The 15,891-nt window shown below is 31.6% G+C and overlaps 1 protein-coding gene across 1 annotated transcript; it reads left to right on the top strand.

The window, feature by feature from the left end:
• The first annotated feature begins 7,787 nt into the window (after positions 1–7,787).
• LOC7464054 (uncharacterized) lies at positions 7,788–12,810 on the top strand. The gene is made up of 5 exons (XM_002323173.4): positions 7,788–8,436; positions 10,230–10,342; positions 10,422–10,793; positions 11,217–11,952; positions 12,353–12,810. The coding sequence occupies exons 1-5, from the start codon at positions 8,172–8,174 to the stop codon at positions 12,415–12,417; spliced, it is 1,551 nt and encodes a 516-aa protein (XP_002323209.4). The 5' UTR covers positions 7,788–8,171; the 3' UTR covers positions 12,418–12,810.
• Positions 12,811–15,891: the final 3,081 nt, after the last annotated feature.

Here is a 15,891-nt window from a genome sequence, read left to right as displayed (position 1 = left end):
TATTTATTTTCATATGATATTTTTAATACGTGTGGCCTTAAATGTTTTTTTTGTTATTTTATTTAATCAATTTAATGTCATGTTTTTCGAGATAAAATATCTTGATTTACATCTGTTTCTCGGTTTTTCAAGTTTTGTTTTTAGGTGTCATTAATGATTTTTTTATTTATTAGCATGCATAATTCCTAGCTTATTTGATTACATGCGTGTATACATTTTTTATTTCGTTAAATTTTTTGAACTATAAAATTACGTTGAAAAAACTTGCATGTGTAGTTTTTTATATGAAAAATAAAAATATTTGACCTGCGTCTGAGCGCAGGTCACGTGGCTAGTAGATATTAAAAGTTGAGCTCCCCTTGCCATGGTTATAAAACCCCTTCTGGAGAAAAGCTTGGGTTACGGTTCAAGATAGGGGTGAGCAAAAAAACCGAATTAACCGATTAAAAAATCACAAAAAAATTCCGGTTCAGTTCGATTTCAGTTTCTAAAGTCTGAAATCGATTGAACCGAATCGAACCGAACCGGTTCAACCAACCAGCACTTAAAAAAAAACAAGTATAAATATGATGTTTTCTAACCCTAAAGTAACATTCAGTCGCCGCCGCCCCCTCCCTTTGCTCTCTGTATATCTCTCCCCTCTCTCTGCATATCTCTCTCCTCTCTCTGCATCTCTTCTCTTTGATTTTTCTCCCTTCCCTTTACTCTCTACAAACCTAAAGTTACAGGCTTACTCTCTTTCTGGACCTACTCATCGAAAGATATCCAAGCTCTTTGATAGAAGAAGCTTCAAATATGCAGTTAGGATAAAAGGTTGTTTGCAAGAATAGGCTCTGGAACTTTATCAAAGGCAATGATTAGACAAAGAGAAGTCTGCGGCCTCTGGTTTGACAACACAGTGAGATCTGTGATCATGCTTGTACAATGTTGATGTTATAAAAGTGGTGGTCATGGGCTTAGCTCCTCTGGGTTGTGCTCCCCACTACTTGTGGCCACACAATAGCAGAAAGAAATGGAGACAATGAGAAAAACTGTATGGATTTTTTTGGGACTGTGAACAAATTTTATTTGCAATTGGAATAATTTCGGTTTGAACCGGTTTGGAAGGGAAAAAAACCAAACCGAACCGAAATTAATCAGTTTGAACCGGTTTTCGATTCGGTTCAAAAACTTAAAAAAATAATTCGGTTTGATTGTTTATTTTGGTCCAAAACCGGACCGCACCAAAAATGCTCAGTCCTAGTTCAAGATAATTGACTCTGGATGGTCCTCCAATATTTTTTTAAAAAATAATAAAAATGATACTGTATTAATTAATTTTTCTAAAAAACCCGATAAAATAATAAAAGATTGAGTTTTTATCGAGTTAACAAGTAAATTAGATTTAATCAACTCAATTGAGTTTTTTTTTTTTTTTTCCAACCCGGGCCAGTCAAATTTCAAATCAATTAATCAGGCTAGTCTATCGGGCTATTACAGATTCTATAACTATTATGCCCCTTGCAACAATTATCTTGTGAGTGTATTTGAACACAATAACAACAAATAACTACAATTCCAGTAAACAGGTACATTTCATATGCTACTTAGGTCCATCAAAGATCAAGGTCGTTGATCTCGAAGGTACATAACACTTGTGGATATTTCTAGCATTACTTTAGAGTAATTTGTGAACTATTAGATGGTAATTATAGTGCAATTATCACTAAGCTCGCTTGAAAATACGAATAACTACAATTCCAATAAATATATACAGTTAACGTCCATTCTTTTTTTTTTTTTTTTTAGTTTAACGTGGGTGTCCGGGCCAGCTTGTGCGTACCTCGACTAATCTCACGGACCCTGAAGTTAACGACCATGTAAGCCTCCAGTGGCCATGAGCAACCACAAGACTCGAACCTGAAACCACAGAGGGAGCAAACCTCTTGGTCCCGAACTCTTACCACTGGGTCACCACCTAGATAGTTAGTTAACGTCCACTCTTATAATATATGTCAGAGAATCCTTAAAATTAAACATGCAAAGCTCCCAACACTAATCATTAAGAAACACATGCAAAAAAATGTTAATGGATACACATATTATCAATATTATATTAATATACTTTCATATAAAAAATAATTTGAAAAACAAATTATAAACACATGTTTTTTATTTTTTTAAAATTTTTTTTATAAGGTTGTGTTTGGTGTGTAGGATATGATAATATAAAGTATGACAAAATAAATTATAATATGTTCAGTGCACTTTTTGAACATGTCAATGATTCATCATTGTTCCGTTAAAAGTTGTTCCAAGATAAAATTCTTATCCTATCATGGTAAAACAAGCTTGTCCAATATTATTATTTTTATTTTTTTATAATATTTATTATTTATTTGTCACTCGTTTAGTATACTAGAATCTGATCAATTTCATTAAAAATAATATCTCCTTAGAGGGCTTAATTGCAAAAACCTCACGAATTAAAAACTAGATTGTACATGCCATAAAATTAGAGGATCAAATAGATTTTCGGTAATGATTAATTATCATAAAAATCAAATATATGCGCTAAAATAGACTATTAAAAAAAACAATAAACTTTTACATAAATCAATTTAATCTTATTTCGGTGGAGGGATACGTGCATCAATCACGGGATAAAACATGTATTATTCAATCCAATCCATGATGCCAAACACATTCTAAATATCTAATCAATGAATAATATTTCATAAGAAAATATCGAATAACTCCAAGCTATGAATTCAGGGAATTTGAAAAACAGAAGAACGCCACTGTGAAGCCAGTCTCCTGTCTCTTGTTAGCATTACAGCTAGCTGATTTAAACCAGGAGGCTGAATATACGCATTCCTGTTTCTTGGAATTTTGGACAGCGCAGTTTTTGTCTGCATCTTCTTCTTGGTTTGAATTTCTGGACATCCTCATCTTGGACACTACCTTCTGTTTTGAATTTTCCTGCAACCTTTTGGATAGCGCTCGAGCATTCTTTGTCCAAGGAGAATCATAGGATAGGGTTTTTGGCAAGAAAAAAGAAAAACATTTCTATAAAACTGTTTTTGAAAAAAATAAATTTTTTAAAAATATTTGATGTGTTGTATTGATTTTAAAAATAACTTTTAAAATATAAAAAATATTATATTTAAATATATTTTTTAAAAAATATTTTAAAATACAATAACAATCATACTAGGAAACACTTTTTTTTTTTTTTAATTCGAGGAAACCTCATTTTTAGAAAGCGCACTTTGTGGGTCCAGGTGAACGAGTAAAACTCCGGCTGTTCCAGGCTCTTACAAGAGATGCACGCCCTGACTCGAACACGAAACCTGCTGTACAGATCTCAAGTCCTTTACCATTACGAGGATAATAGGAAACACACAACTGCAGAATAGTTAAAGTATCTTTAACATATTCAAATTTCAAAATTTTAAGGTGGTTCTAATAAAATGGGAGCCATCCATTGCCGACAATCCCGAGTCAATATCATCTTATGTCATTCAATAGTGATACAATAGAGTTGAACGGATGATAAACTCTCGTTCATGGTTATTAAAATTTGAAGTGAGTTCATCTAATAAATCACTAGTCTAGACTCTAGAGCATGGCCTGTAGAGTTTCAATTCAAATCATTTTCCCACATTATCCTGATCGAATATATATATGACTCGATTGAATGACCTGTAATTAGGTTAGGGTTGAAGAAAAAAATAGAAAAATTGATTAAATCTAGAAGAAAAAAATAATTGAAAAAACCGAACCATGAAAAAAACCAATTAAACCAATTAGAATTTTTAAAAAACTGATCGATTCGGTTCGGTTTCAGTTTTATAAGTCTGAATCCGAAAAAATTGAACCGAACCCAAACCGAAAAAAGACCGATCCAAACCGGAACCGGCCGGTTTGAACTAGTTTTGGTTTGTTAAAAAAAATTTCGGTCTGGTCATTTTTTTTTATAAAAACCAAACCGAAAAAAACCAAGCCAAACTGGAACCGGTTGCGGTTTGTTTAAAAAAAAAATTGGTTTGGTTACTTCTTTTTTTTATAAAAACCAAACCGAAAATAATCATCCCTAAATAAGGTTGAATCGATCAAACCCATTTTAAATCTAATTGAGTTAAGACTATTTTTTAAATAAAACTACGGTTTTGATAAAAATAAAAATAACAATTTAAATTGATATGACAACTCACATGTTAATTTTGGGGTGTTTGACACAGTTTTTACTTGTGTTTTTAGCTTGAAAAAGTTTTAAAATAATATTTTTTTAATATTTTTTAATTATTTTGATGTATTTATATAATTCATGTTAATTTTAGAGTGTTTGACGCGGCTTTTACTTTTATTTTTGACTTTAAAAGACTTTAAAATGATGTTTTTTTAATGTTTTTTAAATATTTTGGCATATTTATATATATAAAAAATATTACAGTATATTTTTTTAAAAAAGATATTTTAGAAAAAAACACCACACACCACTCTCCTAAAAATCTCATAATTAATCTCGTGACCAGAATCTTCTTCAGTCAAACTAGTAACACGAGATAGCTGATTTAAATCTCATTTAAAAAACCGATCAATATTCACATGTTGTTCATGACATGAAAAATAAATTCACTCCATTTATTGCGTGCCCCATCACAGCAAAACATTCAACAATTTCTAAATCTCAAGTCAAAACCTTTACGGGCAAATGCAACTATTCAATCCAATAAAACTCAAGAAACCCTTGCTTGTTAATTATTAAACACCCCTAATAAAAATGCACAATAACATTTGAAATATTGTTTTTATGTTTTAAAAGAGTTTTTAAAATAATTTGAATTTTTTTATTTTTTTCTTTACTTCAAATTAAATTTTTTTGGTGTTTTTAGATCATTTTAACATGTTGATGTCAGAAATGATTTTTAAAAATAAAAAAATATTTTTTTGATATTTTTTTTAATAAAAAACACTTTAAAAAATAACCGCAACCATTATATCAAACAAATTCTTGAAATCTGCTTGTTTTTATATCTTTCTCGATGATTATTGAGTTCTTAATCACCTTTCATAAAAGAGTTTTTCTAATATGTTATTAATCACCTTTTATACACCTTTTATAAAAGAGTTTTTCTAATATATGTAAAGTACACTTTAATAAATATGCATGAATGATTTATTAGCAATGTTGAATTACAAATTAAGGCTATATTTACTTTAATTATGGGAATAGATTAATGTGAGTGAGAGACATTCCAGCTATTTAAATCAAGGTATGGCCTTGAGGCACATGTTAGTCACAAATACACAGCGACTAGTTTATGTTTAAAAGGCACAACTACATATATCCTCTAACCAGGTCTCCAACCAGCTAGTCACATTCCAAGTTTCCAACTTTTTTCTCTTTTTTTTTTTTTGGTTAATGGAGAATCTCAGGAGCTGTTGGTAAGTATGATAATTGTTATTTTACAAAATATTTTTTCTTGTAAATTTATTAAAATAATATATTTTTATTTTTTTTATATCAGCGCATTAAAACAATTTTAAAACAAAAAAAATCAAAGTACATATTTAAATTTTAACAAAAAACAGATTTAACCTCAACGCCAAACACTCTTTTGATGGGATAACCCACAATTCTTGTTGACAGGTTAACTTGGATTGGTTCTAAAAATATCAACCTTAAAGTTGATCTCGTCTCTCAGATAGGTTAATCTATAACCCCGTTAAATCACAGGAAAAAACTTGTTAATTTTTTTATATGTTTTTTAAATAATATTGTTTTGATTTTTTTAAATATATCTTTCTGGTTAATCTCATCTGCTCATAAACCAAACTTTAAATCAAGTCAAACTTAAATCGTGTTTAATAAAGGGGTATTTAGGAGTGTGGTAGCGATTGCAATTCAATATGTTTTTTACTCAAAAATACATCAATTTTAAAGTTGATCTCGTCTACCAGATAGGTCAGTCTATGACCCTGTTAAATCACTGTAAAAAACTTGTTGATTTTTTAAAAAATAATATTGCTTTGATTTTTTTTAAATATATCTTTCCGATTAATCTTGCTTGCCCATAAACCGAATCTTACATCAAGCCAAACCTAAATCAAACTAGGATGTTTGAGAGTGTGTAGGTATTGCGGTTCAAAATACTTTTTGCTTCAAAATACATTAAAATAATATATTTTTTATTTTTTATAAATCAGTTATAACACTAGCATATCAAAACAATTTAAATAAAATTTTAAATTTTAAATCCAAACTCAAAAACTCACTTGAAACTCTATGCAGGGAAGAGGGGACAGTTGCATGAAACTGTAACGGGATTATTTGAAATCCAGGAACCTGTCTGTCTTCACCACCACTCCACTAATGATTTTTAAAAATGAGCAGTGTGATGGCTTACGCTATACTACAAGAAGGAATAGTATTATGCAGTAAATATTATTTGACTAAGGAGAGTCAAAAATGGTTTTCCAGCAGAGTCTCCACTAAGGCAGTGTCTCCTCGAATAAAATCATCACAGCTTCCTCCGCTTCCATGAAGCCACGCATCTAGCCTCCTGTTTAGTGCGCAGGTGGTGGTGCCCTATCGATTTCCATCAACACTCACTACTCTCCGTGGCCCCCCCCCCCCTTTTTTTTTCTTCTTATATACAATCAAATAATAATAATAATAATAATAATAACAATCAAATTTGCACTAACAATTTTTTAAATCCTGTTCAAGTACTGTTGAAATGCTAGCATTTTCACAATTTTTAAATTTCATCACCGAAGATTATTAACTTTTTTTAAAAAATTTAAATTTTAGAATTAATATTTTAAAAAATTATTAATGTTTCCCATATATATACATATACAGAGTGTATCTTTAATTTGTTTTTTCAAAAATTGAACTTATTATCATGACATGTAAATTTACTCAAAAATACCTTTTATCATTGTTTTTTTACATAGAATAAAAGCAACTGAATTGGGATGAAAGAGCTGTTTGATAATGCAGTTTAATTCAAAGTGTTATATACTTAAAAAATATATTAAAATAATATATTAAAAAAAAAATTATTTTTGACATTAACACATTAAAATGATTTGAAAATACCAAAAAATTATTAATTTAAAACAAAAAAATTTAAATTTTTTTAAAAACACTTTTAAAATATGGACCTTATGTACTTTTCAAACTGTTGTTTGTCTAAATAATATTAGATAATTTTTTTAGATGCTTTTCCATAACTTTGAAGCATTGATGATGAAAATTAAAAATAAATTATCAAAAAATCATTTTAACATATTTTTTTTAATTGACAAAAACCTCTCACCATATTACAAAACACTCACAAAACTTTTTTTTTGAAATACTTGAAGTTCACTTTTTTAATTGTGATCTTCAAACTATCATATAAACACAATTAATTAAATTTAGTTTTATGATAATTAATTTTTTGAAATTAATTTCCCATGCTAAAACTAATTTCAACCATGAACTCAAACCATCTATATTATTATATAAGATCTCAATATTCACAACAACTTAAAATTTTGAACCCTAACACATGAAAGAAATAAAAACCCTAAGCATAACAATTCTCATCGATTATGTGATCAATTTATCTAAATCCTGCCAAGTATGTCCAAACTCCAAGCTTCTAAATATTGAAAATCGAAATTGCATTATAATTTAAAGTAGAATTTAAAAAAATTGAAAATAAATTTGAAAAAAAAGAAAAAAAAACAGATAAACCACCGCCATCTCTTTTAACCTAAAAAGACCATCCTTGTCATTTACAGGTGGTTACTCCACACACACTCTCTCTCCAACTTGAAACCCTAACTATTACTCCACCATTACCACTACATATAAACAAATTCAAACTACAAAAAAATATTATAAAAAAATATATCTACTAGTACTATGAGCTAAAGGGTCCTTCTCTCCTCCTCTTACAATACATCTTCACTAATAAAATTCCCTTCTTCTAGTACTCTCCATTTCCCCTCCTCTTCCTCCTCTTCTTGTTGTTGTTCTTTCACTTTCTTACTCCAAAACAAAAAATGGGTTCAACAAACCAAGACCCAATTCACCACCAAACAACCCAAGTCCATTTTCACCATGAAGAAGAACAAGGACCATAGTTTGGAGGGGGGGAGGGGTTCTTTTGTGTTGTAACATTGGCTACATTATGGGGAAAGTGGGAAATAGTGTTAATGGAAGTGAAGAGGAACAAGGGATAGGTACAAGTGGTGAGAATGGAGAGCAAAATGTAGAGAGGGGATTTTATTGTTTTGGATGTAAAGGGAATTTTTCTGTTACTAGGTTTATCGGGTTTAGATGTGTTTTTGTACTTTTATTATCTGTTGCCGTTTTTCTTTCTGCTGTTTTTTGGTTGCCTCCTTTTCTACATTTTGCAGATCAGGGGGATCTGGATCTAGATTACAGGATTAAAGGTAGGGTTTTTATTTTATTTACTTTTATTTTTCTGGGCTTTTGAATTCGTGGATGCTTGGCATTTTGAACCGTGGATAGATCTGGATTATTATTTTTTTATTTGTATTGAATTCGTGGGTTTTTGCTGGCTGAGGTTGTTAAGTAGTGTTTGGTTGATAATGTGAGAAAAAAAGGAACGTAGAATTTATTAATTTTCCTTTTTTATGGGGTTGCTTGAATTTAGGGTTTCTTAAGTGGTTATGATCTGTTGGTGGGTATTGGGTTGGTGAGAAAATGTATGGAAAGAAATTGATTGAGAATACTGTGAAACAAGGTAAGACTATATGGTATTTACCGATTAAAGAGTCTGTAGCTTGAAAATCTTAACGTGGTTTGACAACTTTGATTTTTTAGATTTGTTCAAGCTAGGAATACAACTGATGGAAGAATTTGGGTATTAGAATTTCTATATTAAGGTGGTGGTCTTTTGCATCTCTAATTTGGGTAAAGGTCTGGTCTTTTGAGGAATAGACCTATACTTTGAGACATGGGTTTCTGAAATATGGATTGTTTAAGACTGAAATATAGACGGTCAGGATATGTTGTATTGTTTCATGCTAGTTTTGTTAAATATAACCTATGCTTTATGCAAAACAAGAAACATTGATTGCACAAAATAATTGCTCCATTATGGGCCTCCTGAAACTAATTGAGTATTTGTTCATATTACAAAAACTGGTCTTTGTATGCCGCATATGTGGACTTTGTATGCCACATATGTGCTGTGTAATGATAGAGAAGCCACTATGTTCTTGCTAAAGCTTTTTCTTTGTTTTGAATAATTCGTTGTTGCAATTTGTCTCTCCTGAGTAGCACACTTTTGTTGTTGACTAGTCCCATAATGAATATGTACTGAGTATGAATTTACAAGCTTCAAATGTGTTAGCCTCCCCACCACCACCTCTCCACTCAATAGTGTAGATATTTGGATTGAAGCTTTAATACGGTGTTGGAATCTGCAACTCTATCATTGTTTCATGAATGTTAGGCTTATATTTTAGTCATGTATGGCTGGTTTTGTTAGATGCTGCAAGTGAGTTAGTGCTGAGGTCTATACTGAGTAATGATTTTGTATGGCTAACAGTCCCAATTAATTGCGACAGAAGTGTTATTAAGCTTAGTTCAGCTTGTGGATAATTTGAACTGAATTTGTGGCTTTAATTTAGTTACCATTTGTGTTCTTCATGACTGATCTTGGAAATGGATGCTGAAAAAGCATACATGTAGTGTTCATGCATTTTTTATTTTAAATTAGGAATCACCTTCAGTCCTATGGTGCCATACCTTTTGAAATCGAGACGTCAAATTAAATGTATTGGAACATATAAGCGGAAATGATATGAGTGAAACTATCACCTGGTAATTACAGGTGTTTAGGTTTGTTTCATCAACGCAGCATGTGTTTTTGGATTCCGTTGTGAGATAAACATCAATGGATTTGTAGATATCCCTGGATGCTTATGCTATGCTGCTAGTGTCTTACAGTGAGTGGATTATTTCTCCTAAAGAAAAGAATAGCTAAGAAAATAAAAGATAAGAGAACATGGTTGGTTTTAAAGCTGAAATAAAAAAGGGCAAATGAAAATGTGCCTTTCATGCTATTTGTTATGTGGTTGCATTCAGTGAACGCTCCTGCTTATTTGATATGCATATCATTGCCTAAGTCTTTTTTCCAAATTATTTCATGGGTTCAAATCATGAAACTCACTCTTTCAATCTTTGGTATCAATGTGTTCAATTTTCATGTATTCAGATCATGATATAGTAGCAAGTTTCCTAGTCAAAAAGCCAGTTTTCTTGCTGGAGGACAATAAATTGAAGCTTCAGGGTGATATTTTTGATGAGATGAGAGTTCCTAATACCAAGGTATTCACTTGTTCCATTAGTCTTATATTATTTAATTTGTACTTCCTCAATTTTGATTCAAATTTATATGTTCAAACAGGTGGTTATCCTGTCTCTAGAACCTTTGGCTGGATCAAACAGAACAAAGGTTGTGTTTGGGGTTGATCCACTTGAAAATGATTCAAAAATATCATCAACTGATCAAAGTCTAATCAGGGGCTCTTTTGTGTCTTTGGTTGTAAACGATTCATCCCTCGAACTTACTAAGTCCTTGTTCGGAGATGCATCCTCTTTTGAGGTACTTAAATTTCCTGGTGGAATTACTATTATTCCACCACAGAGAGCTTTTCTTTTGCAGAAAGTGCAAATACCATTCAACTTCACCTTGAACTTCTCTATTCTTCAAATACGGGAAAAATTTGCAGAGCTGAAAAGTCAACTGAAGGCAGGACTGCATCTAACGCCCATTGAGGTTTGACAATAATTTGCCCCTTCTCTTTTAAAACATGACCTGTTTTGCAGTTTATGTAACATCTATTTGTATCTATACATGCATGTGAGGTTTTGCTTTACTGCAGTGGTTCAGTATTCCAGCTTTTGAATGTGTTTGAGATTGTAGTGTGGGGTGGTTGTGTATTGGGAGTGGGACCTTTGAAATTGTGTAAAAAGTGACTTGTTAGAAATATGTAAAGGAAGGGTTTTGTTTCTATAACTAGACTCTTCTTTTCTGACAGGGAGAAAAAAACTCATGCGTTTAATAACTTTTCATTCATCACAGATTTTAGTCTATGATTACCCAAATAGAGATATGCCTATCAGTTTCTCAAGAGAATTTATTCATTTACCACTCTAGTGTTTGCTATGCAGAATCTGATGGTTTCTTTTGTGGATGCAGAACTTGTATATAGAATTATGGAATTCACAAGGTTCAACGGTGTCTCCCCCTACCACTGTTAAATCGTCAGTTCTGCTGGTAATTGGGAATACCCCCAGGTTAAAGCAACTGGCTCAAACTATCAGGGGTAATTCTAAGAATCTTGGCCTGAATAACACTATTTTTGGTAGAGTGAAGCAAGTTCGTCTATCATCTATATTGCAACATTCACTCCATGGTGGTGAAGGCAGTGCCCCTTCACCTTCTCCTACTTCTCTTCCTCACCACCACCACCAACACCACCACCACCACCACCACCAACACCACCACCACCACCATGATGCCCATGCTCCTGCAATTTCACCTATACCTCCACCTAAGAGAAGTGCACCTGCACCTGTTGATGATTCACCTGCCCCATTGAAAAGTTCATCTGCACCTCATAACAACCATGAAGCAAATCCTCCTGGTTGTCAATTTGGGCGCAAAAGAAGGTTTACAGGGAATGGTGGAAAGAGGTCTCATTTAGCCCCTTCAGTGGCACCTAGTAGTCCTCCTCACTTTGCTGCCTTGCCTCAACCCGACAATGATCGACCGGAAGTATCACCAGCACCTTCACCGATTTCCCAATCAATTCCTGCATCTAGTCCTTTGCCAAATGTAGTTTTTGCCCATGCTCAGCCACCATCAAGGGGTAAATCTGATGAGCATTCTGACACAATGCTGCCATTTTCACCTTCACCATCGCCATCTTCATGTGAGTAGATTTAATAATCTTTTCCAAGTGCTTCACATCACAGACAAATCTAACACTCATTTCTTTGTAAATGCGATGATGAATTTTTCTTTGCTGGCTGCTCATCCTCATCGTTCATTCTGGTTCTTTCTCTGCAAATTGTATATGAAACGTTGTGCGGTGATTGCTTGATATACTGATTCTATTTTGTTCTCTTTTTTTACTTGGTATGCATTTTTCTCAAGCTTGAGTTTCTGTGACATTTATTTTCTAAAATCATCTTTTTCCTCAGACTGGACAATGGAAATCACTCTTTACGAATCTATCATGCACCAATGAGTTGGAACTGTTGGACCATATTATGTAAATGTTTATATTCATTCCCATGAATGCCATGGACTAAATTTATCTAATTTTGCAGCTTCTGCAGGTCTTCTCACTGTTCAATGGGTACTATCCCTAATTGCTGTTGTATTACAACTATAACAAAAGAAAAGGGGAACAATCTATTTTCTAGTTAAAATCACTGCTCTGGGATTCAGCATTCAATTCAGACAGATCGAAGAAACCGGAGGAGTTTAAGTGGGAGCAACGCAAAGGGCTTGCCTCCCATCCTAGTGGATATATGTCTCTTTTTTTTTGTTTTCGTGCGTGTAAATATTTGATTAAAAGTTCAGCATACAGATGCATTTTGAGGTCAAAGTCACAGAGGTGGCAGGCCTTTGATTGCATTGCTGCTGTTTTGTGTATTCTCTTCTGCAGAAATGTAAGGAGGAAAAAAAGCCAAAAAAAGAAAAGAAAAGAAGAGAACAAGTGTATCAAATTACCATTTTGTATCTCATCCCTGCTAAGTCAATCAGGTATGATTTTTGATCCTAAGTGTCCGTCATTCTCCTTCAGTCTAGCTGTTGAACTCATCTAGCTTTATCTCGTATATGGTGGTTGAATATTGGGTAGATATGGTTCAATCTTGATCTCGTATTAACGTCACAGGTCAGATGAGCACTTTGGTCCGCAAACTTTTATTAATATTACTGTTGTTTGGGCTCCATCGCAATAGCAGTCTCAAACCCTAACCCCGCACCACTGTTAAGCGTGTATCATAGAGCTAAGCATTGTTTGGTTATTGATAGGTTGAGTCTTCAAAGGAAAAAAAAAAATACTGATCAGTGCCCAGTAATGCACTGGCATGGCACGAGCGCCGCAAATGCTTGTTCATGGAATCGTGCTTAATCATGTTTCGTGCTCCATTGGCCCGAGAAAGAATCAACTGCTTGGCAAAAACAAGCAAATAAACTAGTGACGGGCTAGATGAAAAAAAAAATACCTCCTTTTGTATTTGTTCAAGGTTTACTGATTTGCATTCCTCATAAAAAAACGGGACTAGACTTGACCTGGGGTATGACTCACAAAAGGCAGGTTTAGAGAGTTTGGTTTTTGGTTCGATTTGTTTTTTAAGTATTAAATTGATGCTCATATTAAAAATATATATAAAATATCATGTTAATATATTTTTAATTGAAAAAGTTATTGGATTACTATTTTTTTAAATAGAATTGTTTTATTTATTTTTTAAAAAATTTATTGGTGTTGACCCAATTAAGTATAGATTGAATTAGATAGGTTAACTGAGTTTAAATGAATTAATGTTTTTTTTATTCAAATTAAAACGTTATTCACGTCAAACTAAGTGCTTTGTACGTAAAAAAAAAAAAAACTAAAAGAGGGTTTTATCGTACCCCTATAATGAATAATGCTTTTTTTTTTTCCTTTTTTTTATTTTTTTTAAATAATATATTTTTTAATTTTATTATTTAATATTAGATTTATTTTTTATTTAGTTACTTATCTAATTCGTAGGTTTGTTGGGTTAATCCAATTGACTTATATTTTTTTATTATATATATATTTTTAATTTTATCATTTGATATTAAATTGATTATGAATCAAGCTCCCTGATTTGTTTTATTTGCTTTTTATATTATTTTAATTATTTAATGAGTTAACCTGAGTTGATTTAAGTTGTTTTTATGTTTTTTTTTTAAATTTGATCATTTAACATTGGGTTGGTTGAAAATTAAGCTTTACATTGATTTGTTTTATATAAGGATATCTTAGTCTCATGACTAGGATAACGGGATTTAACATTTTAATCTTTATTAAATCAAGTTGTTTTTTTATTCTTTCTAAGATGTTATTTCGGTTTCATGATTCAAGTCACGAGTCCTTCAATATTGAATTTATTTTTTATTGAGTTCCTTGACTCATGTCCTAGATCGCGGGTTTTGCGGGTTAACCCGGTTGACTTAGTTTTTTTTTTTTTTTTCAATTTCATCATTTAATGTTGTGTTTGATTGAGAATTAGATTTCATGATTTGTTCTGGCTTGCTTTTATTGGATTATCTTGACCTTATAACTAGAGTTGTCTTGATTTGTTTTTTGTCATTTTTTTAATTAAATTTTTTGCAAATTTTATCGTTCAATATTCGATCAGACAGGGTCGATTGAGAATTGAGCTTCATAATTTGTTTTGATTTGCTTTTTATGGGGTTATTTTAGTCGCATGACCAAAGTCGCAGATTTGACAGGTTAACCCTGGTCAAATCAGGTTGTTTTTTTATTTTTTTTATGAGATTATCTCGGTCTCAAGGGCCCAATCATGAGTTTGATGAATTTACCCGAGTAATTTTTATGATCTTTTTTAATTGGTTTTTCTTTATCCTTCAATATCGGACTGATTGAGAATTAAACTTTGTGATTTGCTTTTTATGAGGTTAACCCGGTTTTATGACTCGAGTTGCGAGTTTGATAGGTTAACTAGAGTTGTTTTTTTAGTTTTTTTTTTTAATTTCATTCTTCAACATTAAGTTGATTGATAATTATATTTTATATTTTGTTTTGATTTGCTTTTGATATAATTATTATGATCTCATAACCCGAGTTGTGAATTTGACTTGTTAATATGAATTGACCTAAGTTACTTCAATATGTTGTTATATTAATATATAAAAAAAGATGTCACCTTGAATTTTTTTTAAATTAAACTATATTTTTATAGGGAGTCCAGGCTGCTTGTGGACTCGCAAAGTCAATCAAATTATATCGGATTAATCTTTACAGGGCTAATTTTTTTTTTGCAAAAAAAACATTAACAATATATATATTTTTTTATATTAATTTTTTTTTTTTATCTAAGTAGTATCTCAGCGCCGATAAAAAGGAAAACATTTTTATAGATATCTCATCTTAGTACTCTGTGAATTGCTCGGCTTTCTTGCTAAATTTCTGTATGTGGTGGCAGATTTTCTATCCACTTCCCTTATCATGAGCGAGCGAGCGAGCGAGCTAGCTTTGTCTAGCCGAGCAAAATATATGCTTTGTGTTTTGAGATAATATTAAAAATATATGGGTGGGCAAATCAGTAATATTATCTGGAATATTTATAAAAATCGACTCAAAATTAATTGGATTTTTTTCCATTTTGTTAAATAATTTCAGTCAGAATATTTTATTTAAAAAAATTAGTTCAATTCAATTTCAATTTTCAAAATAAAAAAAAGCACCATGACCAAAACCCAATCAACCCAGATATAATAAATTAAATGCTTATTAAATCAAAGCATATAAAAAACAGTCAAACTAGAGGCCCATTGATTTAAATTAGATTTATTTGGTTTTAATAAATATAAAACCGAAATGAACCGAACCAAATCAATCGGTTTAATTTTTTCATTCGGTTCAATCCTGGTTCGATTTTTGAAATGAAAGATTTTGATTTCTTTGGACTGAAAAAAATCTTAGAGGAAGAGACAAGAAAAACATCCTTGTAATATGGTATGAGACAACACTAAAAAGTTGAAAACAATAGCCTCTGCGCTTTATTCTCCTGTTCTTAATCATTGTTATTCGGTCCATCTCAAGTTGGAAATTCTCTTTCTTATTATTAAGAATTGAATTTTG

This window comes from Populus trichocarpa, chromosome 16, assembly GCF_000002775.5.
Source record: "Populus trichocarpa isolate Nisqually-1 chromosome 16, P.trichocarpa_v4.1, whole genome shotgun sequence".
Taxonomy (NCBI): Eukaryota; Viridiplantae; Streptophyta; class Magnoliopsida; order Malpighiales; family Salicaceae; genus Populus; species Populus trichocarpa.
The sequence above is the reverse complement of the archived record's forward strand: the minus strand, read 5'-3'. Positions and strand labels throughout refer to the sequence as shown.